This window comes from Sturnus vulgaris, chromosome 31 (assembly GCF_052056855.1).
Source record: "Sturnus vulgaris isolate bStuVul1 chromosome 31, bStuVul1.hap1, whole genome shotgun sequence".
In the NCBI taxonomy this organism is placed as follows: domain Eukaryota; kingdom Metazoa; phylum Chordata; class Aves; order Passeriformes; family Sturnidae; genus Sturnus; species Sturnus vulgaris.
The window spans coordinates 2,848,672-2,870,455 of NC_142273.1; the positions used below are offsets into that span (position 1 = coordinate 2,848,672).

The 21,784-nt window shown below is 50.2% G+C and overlaps 1 protein-coding gene across 1 annotated transcript; it reads right to left on the minus strand.

The window, feature by feature from the left end:
* Positions 1-1,359: 1,359 nt before the first annotated feature.
* On the minus strand, positions 1,360-20,674 carry LOC148220757 (DDB1- and CUL4-associated factor 8-like). The gene is given in 14 exon segments (XM_088154625.1): positions 1,360-2,601; positions 2,604-2,619; positions 3,866-3,982; positions 4,869-4,988; positions 5,715-5,845; positions 6,915-7,022; positions 8,219-8,276; positions 8,563-8,635; positions 9,691-9,801; positions 14,265-14,359; positions 15,156-15,296; positions 17,143-17,789; positions 18,255-18,324; positions 19,667-20,674. Coding segments are annotated over 13 exon segments (1,758 nt in total). The 5' UTR covers positions 18,304-18,324; positions 19,667-20,674; the 3' UTR covers positions 1,360-2,509.
* Positions 20,675-21,784: the final 1,110 nt, after the last annotated feature.

Below are 21,784 nucleotides of genomic sequence, written 5' to 3' on the forward strand. Positions count from 1 at the left end.
TAGGTGACAAAAGGAGGGGGGGGGGGCAGTGAGTGGTGACCCCCCCAAAAATGGGGGAAAAAAAACCTCTGAAACTGAGGAAAAAAAAAAAAAAAAATTCCCTTTTTTTTTGGGAGGGGGGGTAGGAAGTGATGACCCCCTCCCCAAAATTGGGGGAAAAAAAAAACAAAATGGAGGAAAATCCCCAAAATTCCCAGATTTGAAGGGGGAATAAAGTGATGACCCTGCAAAATTGGGGGTGGGGGGAACCCCCAAATTGGGGGGGAAAAAAAAAAAACCTCAAAATTCCCATTTCTGGGGGGAGAGTGGGTAGCAAGAAATGACCCCAAAATTAGGGAAAAACCCCCTCAAAATTGAGGAAAATCCCCTAAAATTCCCATTTCTGAGGTGGGGGACTAAGTGGTGACCCTGAAAAATTGGGGAAAAAAAAACCCCTCAAAATTCCCATTTTTTGGGGGTGGGGGGGGTCCAGAAAATTGTGCCCCCCAAAATTTGGGATAAAAAGAGACCAAAATTGAGGAAAAAGCTAAAATTCCATTTTTGGGGTGAGGGACTAAATGGTGACCCCAAAAATTGGGGAAAAAACCCCCAAAATTCCCATTTTTGGGGTGAGGGACAAAATGGTGACCCCCAAAAATTGGGGAAAAAAAAAACAAACCCAAAATTCCCATTTTTGGGGGGATGGGCAGCAAGAAATGACCCCTAAAATTGGGAAAAAAACCCCCAAAATTCCCATTTTTTAAAGGGGGTGCCCCCTCCCCATAATTTGTGAGGGGGGGGGGTCCCTCCCCCAGTACCAAACTGGGAGGGAGGGAGCCCCCCAAACTGGGCGGGGTGGGGGAGGGGATTTTTTTGGGGGGGGGTTCAGGTTTAGTTACTAACCCGGGGGAGGGGGAGGGGCAGCAGAGTTAATTAAATGTTAATTAATTAATATATTTTATTTAATAAAAGCTAAAACCCGCAGCAGCCACCGGCTCGTGTGTCCCCTCCCCCCCCCCCAAATTTTTTCCTTGTGCCCCTCCCCAAATTCTCCCTGTCCCCTCCCCCTCCTTATTTATTGTCCCCAAGCCCGGAATGTCCCCAAATCTCTGTGAAAAACGCTGGATTTGGTGAAAAATCGACTGTTTTGGACCCCCCCCCCCACCCCCCACCCCGTGGTCGGGGGGGGGGGTCCCCCCAAAATTCCCTCCCCTCCCCTCCCCCCCCCCCCCAGACCGTGCTGACTGTGTATTGATAAAGATGGAAAAAAGTTGCTCTGTGCGAGGGTTTTTGGGGGAAAATCCGGGGAAAATGGGAAAAAAAAATGAAATTAGGGAAGGTTTTGGGGGGGTGGGGTAGAAATTTTGGGGAGTCCTGGGCTCGTTGAGTCGGTTTTTATTGCATTTATATATAATATATATCCCAACTTTTACAGCTCTGCCAGGGACAACTCCCAGGCCCATTTGGTTTTTTTTTTTTTTTTTAATACAATATAAAATTAGGCCTCTAAACAGGGAAATTTTGGGGGTTTTTCCCCCCCAAAAAAACCCCCCTGAACCCCTCCCCCGAGAAAAGAAATGGGAAATTAAAGGTTTTTTTTTTTTTTTTGGGGGGGGTTTTGGGGTTTTTTAGGGGGGTGAAAGGGGCCAAACCAAGTGCAAATCACGGCTATGTACAGAGGGAGGGAAACCCCCCAGGGAAATGGGGAAAAATGGGGAAAAAACGGGGAAAAATGGGGAAAAATGGGGGAAAAATGGGGGAAAAATAAGAGGGAAAAAACGGGGAGGAATGGTGAAAAAATGGTGGGAAAATGGGGGGGGAAGGAGGAAAATAAGAGGAAAAAAAAGGAAAGAAATGGGGAAAAATGAGGGAAAAATAAGAGAAAAATGGGGGGGAAAGGGGGAAATAAGGGGGGAAAAAGAGGGAAAATAAGAAAAAGGGGGGAATGGGAAAAAATGGTGGAAAAGGGGGGAAAATAAGAGAAAAAAGGAGGAAAGGGGGGAAAAGGGGAGGAAAAAATTGGGAAAAAAAGAAAAAAGGGAAAGATGAGAAAAAGGTGGGGAAAGGGGAGAAAGGAAAATGAGAAAAGAAGAAAAAAGGGGGGGAGATGGAGAAAAAAGGAAAAAGGAGGAAAAAAAGAGGGGGAAAGGGAAAAAAAGTGGGAAAAATGAGGAAAAAGTGGGAAAAATGAGGAAAAAGGGGGGAAAAGTGGGAAAAATGAGGAAAAAGGGGGGAAAAAATGAGGAAAAAGGGGTGGGATCCCCTCTCCCCAAAAAGGGGGAGCTTGAAGAGCTTAAGGGTGGGGGGGGCAGTAAAAAATCCCCCCTGGACCCCAAAATTGAGGGGGGACCCCAAAAAAGGGGGAAAAAAAAGGAAAAAAAGGGGGAGGGGACCCCGAAAATGGGGGGCAAAGGGGATTTGGGGGGGCTGAACAAGGGCAATAGAAAGCTCCAAGTGTTAGTGGGGTGGGGCCCCCCGGTTGGGGGTTTTGGGGGGGTTTTTTGGGGTTTTTTTTGGGGGTTTTTGGGGCTCACGAGGGCATGCACTGCACCCGGTCCGGCCCCTCCTCCTCATCGTCAGAAGTGTCCGAGGAGCTCCCGGAATCGTCCGAGGGAGAATCGGCCCGGCGGTCCGGCGGCGCTGGGGACACAGAGACACAGTGAGGGGAAATGGGGGAAACTGGGGGAATTAATGGGGGAAATGGGGAAATGGATGGGGGAATGGATGGGGGAAATGGGGAAATGGATGGGGGAATGGATGGGGGAAATGGGAAATGGATGGGGGAATGGATGGGGGAATGAATGGGGGAATGGGGAAATGAATGGGGGAATGAATGGGGGAATGAATGGGGAAATGAATGGGGAAATGGATGGGGGAATGGATGGGGAAATGAATGGGGAAATGGATGGGGAAATGGGGAAATGAATGGGGGAATGGATGGGGAAATGGGGGAATGAATGGGGAAATGGATGGGGGAATGAATGGGGGAAAAATGGGGGGAATGGGGAAATGAATGGGGAAATGAATGGGGGAATGGGGGAATGAATGGGGGAATGAATGGGGAAATGAATGGGGAAATGGATGGGGAAATGGGGAAATGAATGGGGGAATGGATGGGGAAATGAATGGGGAAATGGATGGGGGAAAAATGGGGAAATGGATGGGGGAATGGATGGGGGAATGAATGGGGAAATGAACGGGGAAATGAATGGGGAAATGAACGGGGAAATGGGGAAATGAATGGGGGAATGGGGAAATGAATGGGGGAATGGGGAAAATCGGGGAAATGAACGGGGAAATGAATGGGGGAAATGGGGGAAATTAATGGGGGAAAAATAGGGAAATGGGGAAAATTGGGGGGAAATGGGGAAAATGGGGAATGGGGGAAATGGGGGGAAATTGGGGAAAAATGGGGAAATGGGAATGGGGGAAAATGGGGGAAATTTGGGGAAAATGGGGAAAATGGGGAATGGGGGGAAATTGGGAATGGGGGAATGGGGAATGGAGGATGGGGGAAATGGGGGAAAACGGGGAAAATGGCAAATGAGTGGAAATGGGGAAAAAATGGGGAAATGGGGAATGAGGAAAAATGGGGGGAAAATGGGGAAAATGGGGAATGGGGGAAATTGCGGGGAGTGGGGAAAAATGGGGGAAAATGGGGGGAACGAGGATAAATAGGTAAGAATAAATCAGAATAAATCAGGAAAAAGCAGGAAAAAAAGCAGGAAAAAAGCAGAATAAATCAGGGGAAAAAGCAGGGAAAAAGCAGAATAAATCAGGAAAAAAGCTGGGAAAAAGCAGGGAAAAATCAGGAAAAAAACAGAATAAATCAGGAAAAAGCAGGGAAAAAGCAGAATAAGGGAGAAGCTGCAGTTTGGTGCAGTACCCGGTGGTGGCGCCGCTGGCGCAGGTGGTGCATGAGGAACCAGAGCATGTGGCTGTCAAACATGTCCGTGTGGTGCAGGCTGTCCTCGTCCCGCTCCACCTTGTTCTTCTTGATCACCTGAGAGCCAGGAGACACAATCCGGGGGGAGAAAATCCAGGGGGGGAAAATCCAGGGGGAGAAAATCCAGGGGGGGAAAAAATCCAGGGGGAGAAAATCCAGGGGGGAGAAAAAATCCAGGGGGAGAAAATCCAGGGGGGAGAAAATCCAGGGGAGAAAATCCAGGGGGAAAAAATCCAGGGGGGAGAAAATCCAGGGGGAGGAAAAATCCAGGGGGAGGAAAATCCAGGGGGAGAAAATCCAGGGGAGAAAATCCAGGGGGAGAAAATCCAGGGGGGGAAAATCCAGGGGGGGAAAATCCAGGGGGAGAAAATCCAGGGGGAGAAAATCCAGGGGGAGAAAAAATCCAGGGGGAGAAAATCCAGGGGGGAGAAAATCCAGGGGGGAGAAAATCCAGGGGAGAAAATCCAGGGGGAGAAAATCCAGGGGGAGAAAATCCAGGGGGGAGAAAATCCAGGGGGGATTCATGGGGAATCAAATCCATAGGGAATCAAATCCATGGGAGATTCATGGTGAATCCATGGGGAATCCAGGGGGGATTCGTGGGGCATTTGTGGGGAATTCATGGGGAATCAAATCCATGGGAATCCATGGGGAATCAAATCCATGAGGGATCAAATCCATGAGGGATTCATGGGGGATTGTGGGGAATTCATGAGGAATCAAATCCATGAGAAATCCATGGAGAATCCACAGGAAATCCATAGGAAATCAAATCCATGGGGAATCAATGGGGAATCCATGGGGAATCCATGGGGGATTCAAGGGAGATTCATGGAGAATCCACAGGAAATTAGTAGGAAATCCAAGGGGAAATCCTGGTGAATCCTGAGGAATTTTTAGGGAATTTTTGGGGAATGAAATCCATGGGAAATTCCACACCCACCTCCTTGAGGCCCTTCAGCTCCGTGGGTGACTCGGCCGTGGGTGCCCAAATCTTCACATCGTGGTCCAGCCCACTGGTGGCCAGCACTGGGAGGTGAGGGTGAGGCTCCAGGCAGTTCACCTGGAAAAAATGGGAATTTTGGGAAAAAAAGGGAATTTTGGGATCAGGAATGGGATTGGGAATGGGAGAAGTGAAGGTGCAGCTCCAGGCAGTTCACCTGGGGAAATGGGAAAAATGGGAATTTTGGGATTGGGAATGGGAGAAGTTGAGGGTGAGACTCCAGGCAGTTCACCTGGAAAATGGGAATTTTGGGGATTGGGGATGGGATTGGGAATGGGGAGGGTGTGGCTCCAGGCAGCTCACCTGGGAAAAAATGGGAACTGTAGGGTCAGAAATGGGATTGGGAATGGGAAAGGTAAGGGAAAAAAATGGGAATTTTGGGTATTTGGGAATGGGGGATCTGCCCCTCTGAGCAATTCACCTGGGAAAAAATGGAGAAAATGGGGGGAAAAAAAGGGGAAAAAAGAGAAAAAGGGAAGGGGGCCCTTTCTGCCCATCCCAAATCAGGAGAGCCACGAGTTCCCAGCAGAGGAAATTCGGGATGGGGCCGTTCCCAGCACAGGCACTTCCCTTTCCTGCAGGCCAGGGCAGGAAACACCTGGAAAAATCCCACAGGATCCTCGGGAATGGAACCAATTTGGGATCCTGCCCCTCCCAAAAACCCCCCCAAAAAAACCAAAACGGGGTGAGGCCGCTGCTTTTGGGGTTGAACAGAGGGAGAAAAGGGGATGAAAGGAAGGGATGGGATGGGGGAAAATGGGGAATTTGGGAATTTTGGGGCCTCACCACTCCACCCTTGTCCCCTTCCATGAACTGCACGATCTGGCAGGAGGATTTTTCCCACAGGAAAATGTGGCCGCAGTCGCTGCCGCTCACCACGAACTCGCTCTTGGGGCCGTAGAAATTCACCCCTTTCACTGCAAAAATGGGGGAAAAAACAGGGGAAAATGGGAAAAAATGGGAAAAAAAGAGAGGTTGGGGTTGTCTCCAGTGAAATTCCTGCCTGGGAAGCCACGGAGACTCTTCCTGGAGTTGATCTGGAGTAACTTGGGGCTGTTCCTGGGTTGTTTCGGGGGTATTTTGGGATGGATTTTGGGAGTGATTTAGGGGTGATTTGGGGATATTTTGGGGTGGTTTTGAGGCTATTTTTGAGTTGTTTCTGGGGATATTTTGGGATGGGTTTTGGGGCTGATTTAGGAATCATTTGGGGTATTTTGGGGGGGGATACCTGTAGCATTGGTGCGGTGCCCTTGTAGTGGCGGCTGTTTATGGGCTGGTTTTGGGATTATTTTGGGGTGTTTTTGGGGATATTTTGTGATGGATTTGGGATGCATTTGGGGTTATTTGGGGATGGATTTGGGGATATTTTGGGATGGATTTGGGGCTGGTTTGGGGCTGGTTTGGGGCTGGTTTTGGGGTGTTCTGGGTGCTGTTACCCGTGGCGTTGTTGCGGTGCCCCTTGTAGCGCCGGCTGTGCTGGGCTGTTCATGGGTTTGGGTGTTTATGGGGATATTTTGGGGCTGATTTTGGGGATATTTTGGGATGGATTTGGGGATATTTTGGGGCTGGTTTTGGGGTGTTTCTGGGGTGTTTTGGGTGCTGTTACCCGTGGCGTTGTTGCGGTGCCCCTTGTAGCGCCGGCTGTACTGCGCTGTTCATGGTTTGGGTGTTTATGGGGATATTTTGGGGCTGATTTTGGGGATATTTTGGGATGGATTTGGGGATATTTTGGGATGGATTTGGGGCTGGTTTGGGGCTGGTTTGGGGTGTTTTTGGGGTGCTCTGGGTGCTGTTACCCGTGGCGTTGTTGCGGTGCCCCTTGTAGCGCCGGCTGTGCTGGGCTGTTCATGGTTTGGGTGTTTATGGGGATATTCTGGGGCTGATTTTGGGGATATTTTGGGATGGATTTGGGGATATTTTGGGATGGATTTGGGGCTGGTTTGGGGCTGGTTTGGGGTGTTTTTGGGGTGCTCTGGGTGCTGTTACCCGTGGCGTTGTTGCGGTGCCCCTTGTAGCGCCGGCTGTACTGCGCGCCGTCGCTGTGCGCCGAGTCGAACAGGTAAATGTCCTCATCGTTGTAGGAGGCCAAGAGCTCTGGAATGGGGAGAAACATCGGGAAATTGGGAAAAACAGGGGTGAAACGGCAGGAAAATGGGGGGAGACAGAAGGAAAATGGGGGAAAAACAGAAAGAAAATGGGGAAAACAGAAAGAAAATGGGGAAAACGGAAAGAAAATGGGGAGAAAACAGAAAGAAAATGGGGAAAAAACAGAAAGAAAATGGGGGAAAAACAGAAAGAAAATGGGGAAAAAACAGAAAGAAAATGGGGAGAAAACAGAAAGAAAATGGGGAGAAAACAGAAAGAAAATGGGGAGAAAACAGAAAGAAAATGGGGAGAAAACAGAAAGAAAATGGGGAGAAAACAGAAAGAAAATGGGGGAAAACGGAAAGAAAATGGGGGAAAAAACAGAAAGAAAATGGGGAGAAAACAGAAAGAAAATGGGGAAAAAACAGAAAGAAAATGGGGAAAAACAGAAAGAAAATGGGGAGAAAACGGAAAGAAAATGGGGAGAAAACAGAAAGAAAATGGCAGGAAAATGGGGAAAAACAGCGGGAAAATCAGAAAAAATAGAAGGAAATGGGGGAAAATGGGAGGAAATCAGGGTAAAACAGAGGAGAATCAGAGAAAAACGCCAGGGAAATAGGAAAAAACAGTAGGAAAATGGGAAAAAACAGAAGGGAAATGGGGAAAATGGAAAAAGGGGAATAAACAGCAGGAAAGTGGGGAAAAAAGAAAGAAATGGGGAAAAAACAGAGGAGAAATGGGAAAAAAACAGCAGGGAAGTGAGGGAGAAAAAGAGGGAAATGGGGAAAAACCAGGAAAATGAGAAAAAAATGGGGGGAATCAAGAAAAACAGTGGGAAAATGGGAAAAAATGAGGAAAAAAACAGCAGGGAAAATGGGAAAAAATGGGGAAAATTGGAAAAAGAGCAGGAAATTGGGAAAAAACAAGGAGAAAACAGGAAAAACCAGAAGGAATGGGGTAAAATAGGAGGGTCTGGAGCTCAGGGTTTTTTTTGAAGGGGAAATTATTTTTATTTTGGAGAAAATGGAATTTGGAGGGGGAAATCAGATTTTTTTGGGGGGGAAGAGGTGGTTTTTGAGGATAAATGGCTGGGGGTTTTGGGAAAATTGGTATTTTTTGGGAAAACCTGATTGTTTTGGTGGGAAATGAGGGGGGTTGAGGGTGTGAGACCCCCCAGGATCCCCTAAATTCCCACCTGGACTCACCTGAGCCATCATGGCTGTAGACCAGGCAAGTGATGTTGGCTTTGGACTCGCTGTTCACCTGGAAAAATGGGAAAAATCTCAGATCCAGCCCCTTTTCCTGGGAATTCTGAGTGTTAAACTCCCAGACAAGGATGTAAGGAGGCAGAAAATTGGAATTTAAGGAGTAAAAACAAAAAAAAAAAAAAAAAAAAGAGATTTTTGTGAGATTTTTTGCCTTTTTCTAAGGGGTTTTCCAGGAAAAGGAGAAGCCACTTCCCATGGGATTGCTCTGGGATGATCCCAGTGCTCCCAGTTCCCTCCCAGTGCTCCCAGTCCCCTCCCAGTGCTCCCAGTATCCCCAGTACCAGGTGGTGGGGGCAGAATTTTTTCAGGACTCCGTTGTTCTCGTTCTCGTCGATTTTTCTCTGGTCGTAAATCCTGCAGGAATTAGGGGAAAAAAAAAAAAAAAATTGGATCCATTCCAGGGAGGAATTTTTTTTATTCCCAAAATTCCCATTCTGAGATCCCAGGGATCAAAATTCCTTCCTAAAATTCCCTGGGATTTTGTGCCAAGATACAGCTGACTTTGGGACAGGAATGATGTTCCCATAGGTAGAATTTAATCCTAAAATTCCCTGGATTTTGTGCCAGGATACACCTGGATTTTGGGGCAGGAATAATGTTCCCATAGGTAGAATTTAATGTTAAAATTCCCTGGATTTTGGGGCAGGGATGATGTTCCCATAGCCAGAATTCCATCCTAAAATTCCCTGGGGATTTGGGGCAGAAAAAAAAAAAAATGTTCCCATGACCCAAAATTCCATCCTAAAATTCCCAGGAATTCTGTGTTGGGATTCATCCAGATTTGGGGCAGGAATGACAATTCCATAACCATAAATTCCATGTTAAAATTCCTTGGAATTTAGTGCTGGGATACACCTGGATTTGGGGGGGGTCCCAGTGCTCCCAGTTTGATCTCACCCCACAAACTGGTCCCAGTCCCTGATTTGGGACAGAGAAAAAGGTGGATTTGAGAAAGGGAAATTGGGATGAGGAAATCATGGATTTGGGATGAGGAAATCATGGATTTGGGATGGGAAATGCCAGGATCTGGAATCTCCCAGTATTCCCAGTTTGGCTCCACCTCACAAACTGGTCCCAGACTCCAATGTGGGACAGGGAAGGAGGCAGATTCAGAAATGGGAAGGAGACATTTGGGAAAACACGGATTTGGGGTGAGGAAATTCTGGATTTGGGACAGGAAATCCCAAGATTTGGGATGGGCAATCCCAAGATTTGGGCTCTCCCAGTGCTCCCAGTTTGGTCCCACCCCACAAACTGGTCCCGGTCCCTGATTTGGGACAGGGACAAAGGTGGATTTGAGAAAGGGAAATTGGGATGGGGAATTCCTGGATTTGGGAGGAGGAAATCATGGATTTGGGATGGGCAATCCCAGGATTTGGGCTCTCCCAGTGCTCCCAGTTTGGCCCCACCTCACGAACTGGTCCCGGCCGCCCACGGCGAACTGGGAGGTGTTGGCAGGGTTGACAAAGATGGTGTAGAGCCCAACCTTCTTCTCCTTCTCCTTGGTCACCACCAATTTCCTGGGAAAAATCCTCAGGATCAGCCCCAAATCCCAGCCCAAACCACCCCAAATCCCAGCTGGGATCCCTTAAATTGAAATTATTTAAATTATTTAAATTATTTAAATTGAAATAATTGAAATAATTTAAATTTAAATTCAAATAACAGAAAAAACTCTTACTACTCCCCTCCCAAAAAACTCGCCTCTATTTTCAAAAATAAATTTTTGTTTAAACTTTTATAATGCTTAAAGTATGGCAAATAAATCAATATATTCCTCAGCAATAGTTAAAACAAAACTTATTAATAAAAAAAATTTTTACACAACAATTATATTCTTGTTTTCCTAAACAACCAATCACTGTAACATCAAGAACATAAAAAAACTGTTCGTTATTAAAAAACCTCCATAAAGCAAAAAGAAAAACTTTTCTTCCAAATAAATTAATAAAAACTATTTTTCCCCACCCAAAATCCCCATTTTCCAAAAAAAAATTCCCAATTTTCCTGACAGAATCCTCATTCTCCCGTCTACCATTCCTCATTATTCCTTCCAAAATCCCCATTTTTTCCCCCCAAAAATCCCATTTAAAAAAAAAAAAAAACCCACTCCCATTTTTTTCCAAAAAAACCCCAATTTTTCCCAAAAAAATCCCCATTTTTCTCTGAAAACAGCTGAGATTTGAGGGAATTTGGGCCATTTCAGGAGGGAAAATTGGGGTTTTTTCTGTGGCAGGGTGAGAATTCCAAAGGGATCCAGCCCAGGGTTGAGAATTCCCAAGGGAAAATGGGATTTCCCAAAAAAAAAAAAAAACCCTGATTTCCCCCAAACTCCACCTGTTATTGCCCAAATCCCACCCATTTCCCCTCCACAAATTCCCATTTTTCCAAAAAAAAAAAAATTTCATTTTTGTGACAGAACCCTCATTTTCCTATCCATTATTCCTTCCAAAATCTCCATTTTTCCGCACAAAATCCCGATTTTTCTTCCCAAAATCCACATTTTTTTTTCCCAAAAACCCCCGATTTTTTTCCCAACCCCCCCCATTTTTATAAAAAAAACCCATATTTTTTCCCCAAAATTTCCCTTTTTTTTCCCCAAAAAACCCCAATTTTTCCCCTCAAAAAAATCTCCATTTTTCTCTGAAAACAGCTGAGATTTGAGGGAATTTGGGCCATTTCAGGAGGGAAAAATGGTTTTTTTTTCTGTGGCAGGGTGAGAATTCCAAAGGGATCCAGCCCAGGGTGGGGGTTGGGATCAGCTCCAGCCCTGGATTCCGGTGGGATCAGGGATTAAAGGGCTCGTCCTGGTTATGAAACCTCGGGATTTGGGCTGGATCAGCCTCCAGAATGACAGCCCAGAGGCTTGGAAAAATACAGGCAGATAAAAAGAATGTTTTCCCTAAAAAATCCCTGCTTTTCCCATTAAAAATCCTTTTTTTTCTGCTAAAAATAATCTATTTTTGCCCTAAATTTCCTGGTTCTCCTCAAAAAAAATCAGCATTTTTTTTTCCTCAAATACCTGTGTTTTTTCCCCCCAAAAAACCAACATGCTTTCCCCTCAACAAAATGTTTTCTTCCAAAATTATTTTAAAAACAAACAAAAAAAAAATTAGTTTTCCCCCAAAAACCGATTTAAAAAAAAAATCATTTTTTTCCCCACAAAAAATATTAATTTTCCCTCAAAACCTGACAATTTTTCTGCAAAAATCTCCATTTTCCAAGAAACCCAACCCATTTTCCTCAAAAAATAACTTGCTTTACCCCCCAAAAAATGTTTTCTCCCAAAATTACTCTGGTTAAACAAAAAAAAAAAAAAAAAAAAAAAAAAAAAAATCAGTTTTCCCTAAAAAAATCAATTTTCAAAAGAAATCCATTTTTGCTCCCAAAATATTAATTTTCCCTCAAAACTTACTCAATTTTCCCAGAAAAATATCCATTTTCCCCACAAAAATAACCTGATTTCCCCAAAAATCTCCTTTTTCTCCCCAGTCCCTGTTTTTCCCCCTAAACCCCCATCCTCTCCCCCAGAATTCCCCTTTATTCTCCTAAAATTCCCATTTTTTCACACCCTAAATCATCATTTTTTTTCCCCTTGATTCCCGGGAATTAGCTCAAGAAAACAGGGATTTGTGAGGGGCTCAATGGGAATTCATGGGAAAAAAACCCAGAGATTTTTAAAGGAATTATGAATATTTTGAGGAAAATAAATTTTGAGGAATTTTTGAATTAATAATATGGCTTTTTTGGGGGGGAAATCGGGATTTAACAGGAAAAACAGGGATTTTTTCCCCTCAGAATTCCCATTTTCTCCTGGCACTCACAAGGCGGAGCCAGTCCTGCTGCAGACAACCCCAAATTTCATTTTTTTTCCTTCAAAATTCCCATTTCACCCCTCGAATTCCCCAATTCCGCCCAGAAATACCAATTTTCCCCCCAGAATTCCCATTTTTCCCCTCAGAATTCCCCATTTTTCCCCTCAGAATTCCCCATTTTCCCCTCAGAATTCCCCATTTTCCCCTGAGAATTCCCGTTTTTCCCTCAGAATTCCCGTTTTTCCCCTCAGAATTCCACATTTTTTCCCTCAGAATTCCCGTTTTTCCCTCAGAATTCCCCATTTTCCCCTCAGAATTCCCCATTTTCCCCTGAGAATTCCCCATTTTCCCCTCAGAATTCCCGTTTTTCCCTCAGAATTCCCGTTTTTCCCTCAGATTTCCCCATTTTCCCCTCAGAATTCCCATTTTCCCCCTCAGAATTCCCGTTTTCCCCTCAGAATTCCCCGTTTTTCCCTCAGAATTCCCGTTTTTCCCTCAGATTTCCCCATTTTCCCCTCAGAATTCCCATTTTCCCCCTCAGAATTCCCGTTTTCCCCTCAGAATTCCCCGTTTTTCACTCAGAATTCCCGTTTTTCCCTCAGATTTCCCCATTTTTCCCCTCAGAATTCCCCATTTTCCCCCTCAGAATTCCCATTTTTCCCCTCAGAATTCTCCATTTTTCCCTCAGAATTCCCGTTTCTTCCCTCAGAATTCCCCATTTTCCCCTCAGAATTCCCATTTTCCCCCTCAGAATTCCCCATTTTCCCCCTCAGAATTCCCCATTTTCCCCCTCAGAATTCCCCATTTTCCCCCTCAGAATTCCCGTTTTTCCCCTCAGAATTCCCCATTTTCCCCTCAGAATTCCCGTTTTCCCCTCAGAATTCCCGTTTTCCCCTCAGAATTCCCCGTTTTCCCCCTCAGAATTCCCGTTTTTCCCCTCAGAATTTCCCATTTTTCCTCTCAGAATTTCCCATTTTTCCTCTCAGAATTCCCCATTTTTCCCCTCAGAATTCCCCATTTTTCCCCTCAGAATTCCCCATTTTTCCCCTCAGAATTCCCCATTTTCCCCTCAGAATTCCCCATTTTTCCCTCAGAATTCCCCATTTTCCCCCTCAGAATTCCCCATTTTCCCCTGAGAATTCCCATTTTTCCCTCAGAATTCCCCATTTTCCCCCTCAGAATTCCCCATTTTCCCCTGAGAATTCCCGTTTTTCCCTCAGAATTCCCGTTTTCCCCTCAGAATTCCCATTTTTCCGCTCACTCACGAGGCGGGCCGGTCCTGCCTCAGACCAATGGAATCCCCATTTCCCACCCCAAATCCCCTTTTTTCCCCCCAAAATTCCCCATTTTTCCCCTCAGAATTCCCCATTTCCCCTCAGAATTCCCGTTTTCTGCTCACTCACGAGGCGGGCCGGTCCTGCCTCAGACCAATGGAATCCCCATTTCCTACCCAAAATCCCCTTTTCCCCCTCAGAATTCCCATTTTCCCCCTCAGAATTCCCATTTTCCCCTCAGAATTCCCCGTTTTTCCCTCAGAATTCCCCATTTTCCCCTCAGAATTCCCCATTTTTCCCTCAGAATTCCCATTTTCCCCCTCAGAATTCCCATTTTTCCCTGAGAATTCCACATTTTTCCCCTCAGAATTCCCGTTTTTCCCCTCAGAATTCCCATTTTCCCCTCAGAATTCCCCATTTTTCCCCTCAGAATTCCCATTTTCCCCTCAGAATTCCCACTTTCCCTCAGAATTCCCGTTTTTCCCCTCAGAATTCCCGTTTTTCCCCTCAGAATTCCCCATTTTCCCCTCAGAATTCCCGTTTTCCGCTCACTCACGAGGCGGCCCGGTCCTGCCTCAGACCAATGGAATCCCCATTTCCCACCCCAAATCCCCTTTTTTCCCCTCAGAATTCCCATTTTCCCCTCAGAATTCCCGTTTTTCCCTCAGAATTCCCGTTTTTCCCCTCAGAATTCCCGTTTTCCGCTCACTCACGAGGCGGCCCAGTCCTGCCTCAGACCAATGGAATCCCCATTTCCCACCCCAAATCCCCTTTTTTCCCCCCAAAATTCCCCATTTTTCCCCTCAGAATTCCCCATTTTCCCCTCAGAATTCCCGTTTTTCCCTCAGAATTCCCCATTTTTCCCTCAGAATTCCCATTTTTCCGCTCACTCACGAGGCGGGCCGGTCCTGCCGCAGGTCGATGGTGAACACCACGGCGTCCTCCCCCGCAGACAGGAACGTGCAGGGCGAGTCCGGCTCCAGCGCCAGCTGGGGGGAAAAAAAAAAAAAAAAAAGGGAAAAAAACCCAGCAGGAATAGCTCCCAAAAATCCCCCAAAATCAGGAAAATCCACCCGGAAAAACGCCAGGTTTGAGGATTCCTGCTCTGAACTGCAGTGATGTCATCCGGGTGATGTCATCAGGAATGACATCATCGGGAGTGACGTCACGGGGACAAGAGCACAGCCAAGGGTTTGAAGAGCACCCAAAAAGTGGGAAAATCCCCAAATCCTGGGATTTGCCATTCCCAGGATTGGCCATTCCCAAATTCCTCTCACCTTGTGGGAGGCTCCCTGGTGCTGGGCTCGGTGCTGTGACAGCTCTGTCACCTCTGTGGTGACATCCCCACTCCTCCCACCATTCCCACACCATTCCCTCATTCCCAAGGACCCCAACTCCTGGGATTTGGCATTCTCAGGATTTGCTATTCCCAGAATTTGCCATTCCCACGTTTTAACATTCCCAAATCCCTCTCACCTTGTGGAAGTCTCCCTCATGCTGGGCTTAGTGCTGTCACCTCTGTGGTGACATCCCCAATCCTCCCCTGCTCCCACACCATTCCCACACTGCTCCCCCATTCCCAGCCACCCCAAATCCTGGGATCTGCCATTCCCAAACCCCTCTGACCTTGTGGGAATCCCCCCTTGTGCTGGGCTCCGTGCTGTGACAGCACCGGGTGTCACCCTTGTGGTGACATCCCCAATCCTCCCACTGTGTTCCCACTTTGTTCCCCCCATTCCCAGCCACCCCAAATCCTGGGATTTGCCATTCCCAAACCCCTCTGACCTTGTGCGAGGCTCCCTTGTGCTGTGCCACACGCTTGGTGCTGCGGCAGCACTGGGTGGCCGAGAGCTCGGCCACGCGCACTTGCCCGTCCCGGGCACACATGGCCAGCGTGGAGTCACCACTGTTGGGCAGGAACTTGGCCTGGAAAACACGGAAAACAGGGAAAAGGTGGGAAAAAGGGGGAATCGCAGAGGAGGAATGGGGTGGGAGGTGGGGAAGGGAAAGGGATGAGGTGGGAATTGTCCCAGGTGTTCTGGGAATTGTCACTTGGGAATCATCCCAAACTTTCCCTTGGGAGCCCTCCCAAAATCTCTCAGGAATCATCCCGAGCTCTCTCCCCCAGGAATCATCCCAAAATCTCCCAGGAATCATCCTGAGCTTCCCTCTGGGAATCAGCCCAGCTGTCCTGGGAATCATCCCAGTTCTCTTGGGAATTATCCCAAAATCTCTCAGGAATCACCCCAAACTCTCCTGGAGATCATGTCAAACTCTCCCAGGAATCACCTGAGTCCTTATCCCAAACTCTCCTGGGAATCCTCCCCAAATCTCCCAGGAATCATTCCAGATGGGAATCATCCCAGTTCCCTTGGGAATCTCGGGAATCATCCTGAGCTCCCCCAGGAATCATCCCCAACTTTCTCCCAGCTTTTCTGGGAATCACCCTGGCAATTATCCCAAGCTCTCCCACAAAAGCATCCCCAGAGCTCCTGGGAATGATCCCAAACTCTCCCAAGTGTCCCAGCACTTTATCCCAAAATTCTCCCAGGAATCCCTCCAGGCCCAGCCCAGTTGGATCTCCAGAATGAGGAATTCCAGGGCAAACCTGTGGGATTTGGGGATCAATCTGTGGGATTTGAGGATCAGTCTCTGGGATTTGGGGCCTGTTCCCACATTTTTCCCTGAGCACCCCTGGCTCATGTGAAGTTTTCCCAAAATTTGTCTCCATGTCCAAACGTGGACTTCAGGACTGAGAATTTTGTTGCAAATCTGTGGGATTTGGGGGCCAATTCCCACCTAAACTGTTCCCACATCCCTTCACTCCAATGACACCTTTCCCAATATTTCCCTTTCCCAGCTGAGCTGTTCCTGAGATCCTTTCTACCCCAAAAAGACCCTGGAGATGATGGATTTTAGGGCACATCAGTGGGATTTGGGGCATCAATCTGTGGGATTTGGGGCATCAATCTGTGGGATTTGGGGATCTGCTCCCAGATCCTTTCCCAAGCATTCCCTGGCCCAGGTGACATTTCCTGGGATCCTGTCCCACCCCAAACAGGGCCCCTCATTCTGACAGTTTAGGGCACGCCTGTGAACTTTGGGAAATCAATTTTTTGTGATTCCAGCTCTCAACCCCACCCACCCCATCCCTCCCTTCGCCATTCCCACCCCATCCCCACCCCATTCCCCACTCCATCATCACACCATTCCCTGGATTCCTACACCATTCCCCACTCCATCCTCACTCCATCCCCACATCACTCCCTGGATTCCTACCCCATTTCCCACACCATCCCCACACCATTCCTACACCATTCCCTGGATTCCTACACCATTCTCCACACCATCCCCACACCATTCCTACACCATTCCCTGGATTCCTACACCATTCTCCACACCATCCCCACACCATTCCCTGGATTCCTACCCCATTCCCCACTCCATCCCCACACCATCTCCCGGATTCCCATATCATGCTCACACCATTCCCTGGATTCCTACCCCATTCCCCACATCATCCTCACCCCATTCCCTGGATTCCCACACCATTCCCCGGACTCCCCTATCATGCCCACACCATTCCCACACCATTCCCTGGATTCCCACACCATTCCCCACACCATCCCCACACCATTCCCCGGACTCCCCTATCATGCTCACCCCATTCCCACCCCATTCCCTGGATTCCCACACCATTCCCTGGATCCCCACACCATTCCCCGGACTCCCCTATCATGCCCACACCACTCCCAGGCCGTTCCCCCCCAACCTGGAAGACGTTGCTCTTGTGGCCGCTGTCGAACTGCAGCACGGGCCGGCGCCTCAGCCAGTCCCACACGAGCACCTTGAGGTCGTCGCTGCCGCTGGCCAGGCGGGTGCCGCGCTGGTTGAAGTGCAGCGTGTTCACGCAGCCCGTGTGTCCCTCCAGGCCGTGCTGCAGCCGGAACTTCTGCACGAAGAGCCGAGCCCCGCACGCCTGAGCCACGAAGCGGGAGCAGCCGCCCAGCTGGCGCTGCCGCAGCGCCGGGATCGCCCTCCAGCGCGGCCGGGGCAGCGCCCACGTCTCCGAGGCCACCCAGTCCTCCAGCGCCTGCTCCTCGTCCGACGAGTCGCGTTCGTGCGGCGGCCGCTTGCGGGGGGCCCTGCGCCGGGCTCGCGGCTCCTCCTCGTCCTCCTCCTCGTCCTCGTCGTCCTCGTCGTGCCGCGGCTCCTCGGGGATGGAGTAGTGGCCCGTGTCGTCCATGCTGTCGCTGTCCTTGTCGCCGGAGCTGTCGCTGTCGCTGGCGCGGCCCCGCGCGGCCCCGGCGTCGTCGCCCGTCAGGCTCAGGCTCAGGTCGGACGCCTCCACCTCGATGCCCGAGGACGTCTCGCGGCCCTCCTCGGCTGACATGTCCTCGGGGCTGCTGGACAGGCTGCCTGGGGACAGGGGACGCGACAGTGTCACCACGGGGACACCATGTCACCTGTGTCACCTGTGTCATCTGCGTCACACTGCTGGACAGGCTGCCTGGGGACAGGGACACTGCAGTGTCACCAGTGTCACTAATGTCACCTATGTCACCAGTCACACTGCTGGACAGGCTGCCTGGGGACAGGCAACGTGACAGTGTCACCACGGGGACATCACTGTGACCAGTGTCACCTGTGTCACCAGAGTCACCAGTGTCACCAGTGTCATACTGCTGGACAGGCTGCCTCGGGACAGGGGGACATGACAGTGTCACCATGGTGACATGATAGTGCCACCAGTGTCACCTGTGTCACACTGCTGGACAGGCTGCTTGGGGACAGGGACATTGCAGTGCCACCGGTGTCACCATACAGCTGGACAGCCTCTGGCTGCCCCCAGGTGTCCCCAAATGTCCCCAGGTGTCCCCTCACCGTTGACGATGTCTGTCCTGCCGTCCATGCTGCCACCTCTGTCCGACATCGCCGCTTCCCACGGGAATCCCTGCGGGGACAGGGGGACACAGGGACAGTGTGACAGGGGGACATGGGGACAGTGTGACAGGGGGACATGGGCACAGTGTGACAGGGGGACAGGGGGACACGGGGCTGGAGTGACTCAGCCATGGCCACCACACTGGCGCTCCCAAAATCCCCATTTTCCATGGAAAAACCACCTGGGAACGCTGCACAACACCCAGCCCCTGCTCAGCATCCCAAGAAAAGCCAATCACGAGGAATTTGGAACCCTCAGGGATCCATTTTGGAACATTCCCACCAAAAAAATTCCCATTTTCCCACCTGCCACACAGCCCCACAGGGTCGAGTTCGTTCCCAAAAATTCCCATTTTCCTATGGAAAAAACCACCTGGGAATGCTCCAGGACACCCAGCCCGAGGGATTTGTGATTCTAAAGATCCATTTTTAAACACATTCCCACACAAAATTCCCTCTGGAATCTCTCCAGCTTCCCCCCAAAAAAACCCCATTCCCACGGAAACGGGCAGGAGCAGAGCCCTGGGATTCTGCTGGAATTCCATGGAATACCCCGAGGTGAGGGATCGGGAACGAAGCTCCCAAAGGTCAGGAATCCATCCTGGATCCAGAGGGGGGGTGGGAAATTCGCCGGGAATGGCCAGGAATGAAACCAAAATCCCGGGATTCCGCAGCTGCCTGGCTGCACATCTGGACAGGCTCAGCATTCCCAGCCTGACACTGCAGCTCCCAAAAATATCCCGGGGCATTCCAGAGCCTCTGGAATTGGGATCCGCCTCCCTGCTTGGGTTTATCCCTCCAAACTGGGATAAAGCAGGATAAAATTCCCAGGGGATGGTTCTGTCCATCCCTCACAGCCCGAATTCCTCATGGGATCGGTTCCAGCTAATCCCGGGATTTAGGTGCTCCCAAAAAATGCAACCCTGGAACCCCAAATCCTCAGGGATTGAACTCTGAAATCCTGAGGGACAGAACCCCCAAATCCTCAAGAACCGAATCCCCAAATTCCTCAGAATGGATCCCCCAAATCCTCAGGGATGGAATCCCCAAATCTTCAAGGACAGAACTGCCAAATCCTCAGGAATAAAGCTCCCAAATCCTTTGGGATGGAGCCCCCAAATCTCTCAAGGATGGAACCCCAAATCCTCAGGGATAGAACCCCCAAATCCTCAGGGATAAAGCTCATAAATCCTTTGGGATGGAGCCCCCAAATCCCTTGGGATGGAGCCCCAGGAGCATTCCCAGGTCTCTAGGAGCGTTCCCAGGAGTTTCCCAAAGCCAAGGGAATCCTGGAGAAATCCCAAAAATCCCCAAAATTCCCCCAAAATCCCGCGGGATCCGGGCGGACTCACCTGTGCCAGGTGCCGGGGACAGCGGGGCTGGAGCTGGGGGGGAGCGCGGGGTCAAAGCCCAGGGACCCCAAATTTGGGGACCCCCCAGTCCCTGGGGACCCCCCCAATCCCTGGGAAAACCCCCTGGATTTTTGGGAATTCCCCTGATCCCAAGGAAATCCCCTCCCCCCCGAGTTTTGGGAATCCCTCCAATTCCTAAAGAACTCAAATTTTTGGGGACCCCTCCCAGGGAATCCCCAAAAATCCCCTCAATCCCTGGAAAATCCCCAAATTTTCAGGAGCTTCCCAATCCTGAGAAACCCCCAGAGATTCCTGGGAATCCCCTGAGCCTTGGGAATTCCCAATTTTTGGGGATCCCCCTGATCCCTGGGCCCCTCCTCTACAATTCCTGGATATTCCCGATTTTTGGGGACCCTTCCCTCCCCCCCCCAATCTCTGGAGACCCCAAATTTTGGGGGAACCCCCCCCAATCCTGCAAAAATTCCCTCCATTTCTGGGGACCCCAAACTTTTGGGCATTCCTAATTTTTGGGAAACCCCTGATCCCTGGGAATTCCCCTCAATTCCTGGGAATTCCCAGTTTTTGGGGACCTTCTAATCCCTGTGGACATCCCAAAATCTCAGGGATCCCCCCAAAAATTATGGAGCCCGCCCCCAAAACTCCAGAACCCTTCACAGACCCCCCTTCCCCCAATCTCAGGGGGCCCCGAAAAAAACCTCCAGGACCCCCCCCAAAAAATCCAGAGACCCCAAAAATCTCAGGGACCGCCCAAGGGCCCCCCAAAGTCTCAGGGACGCCCCCCAAAAACTTCAGTACCGCCCCTAAGGGACCCCTCCAAGGCTCAGCGACCCACAGGAATCACCAAAGACCCCCCAAAATCCCCCCAAAACCCCCAAGGAATCCCAAAAATCCCATCAAAACACCCAAGGACTTCCCCCAAAAATCTCAGGACTCCTCCAGGACGCCCTAAAATCCTCCAAAATCCCCTCAAAAGCCTCCACGGCCCTCCTAGGACCCCCCCAAACCCCCCCAGGACCCCCCAAAATCCCCCAGGACTTCCCGAGACCCTCCAAGGACCCCCCAAAATCCTCAAGGGCTCCCCCAAACCCCTCTTGGGCTCCCTCTGAGGCTCCTCCAGAACCCCCCCGAACACTCGGGGACCCCCCAAATCTTCCCACCCACCCCACCCGTCTCCCCGGGGCCGCCCCCGCCCCGCCGCCGGGCAAGGCCCGAGCCCGCGGGGGCCGCGTCCGGACCGGGGGCAGCGGAGGCCGCGCACCGACCCGAATGTCCCGGAGACTCCCGGCGGGTCCCGGGCGGTGCCGGGGGGTGCGGCCGGGCTCAGTTTTGGCCGCCGCGGGTCCCCCCGGCCGCTCCAGCGCCGGTCCCGGTACCGGGCCCCGCCGCCGCCATCTTTAACGCGCCGCCCCCGCCGGCTCGCTTGACGGCACCGGCCGACGGTTTTGCGACACCACGGGCGCCGCTTTACGACAGCGGCCGTTGCGCGACAGCGACGGGGGCGCTCCCCCCACCCCCGGCGTTGCCATGGGAACGGCGCCCCCCCCCACCCCCGTGGTGTTAGGGGGTCATCCTTGTTTAGGGTCACCTCTGTTTAGGGTCACTGCATGCCCCCCGTGTTATTATAGGGTCACCCGTGTTCAGGGTCACTGCAGGGTCACCTCCGTGCTCCTGTGGGGTCGCTTTGTGTCCTCCTGGGGTGTTGTGGGGTCACCCCTGTTTGGGGTCGCCCTTGTTTGGGGTCACTCTGTCCTCCCCCTGTGTTGTTGTAGTGTCAGTCCGTGTCCCCCTGTGGTGTTGTAGGGTCATCCCTGTTTAGGGTCACTTCATTTCCCCCCCCCAGTGTTGTTGTGGGGTCGCTTTGCGTCTCCAATGTTGCTGTAGGATCACCTCTGTTTAGGGTCACTATTGTCCCCCTCCCCGCCCCCAGTGCTCTTATAGGATCATTCCAAGACCCTCAGCGTTATTGTGGGGTCACCCCTGATTAGGATCACTACAGGGTCACCCCCGTGTTACTGTGGGGTCGCTTTGTGTCCCTGTGTTATTGTAGGGTCACCTCTGCCTAGGGTCACTGTAGGGCTCACCCCAGTGTTACTGTAA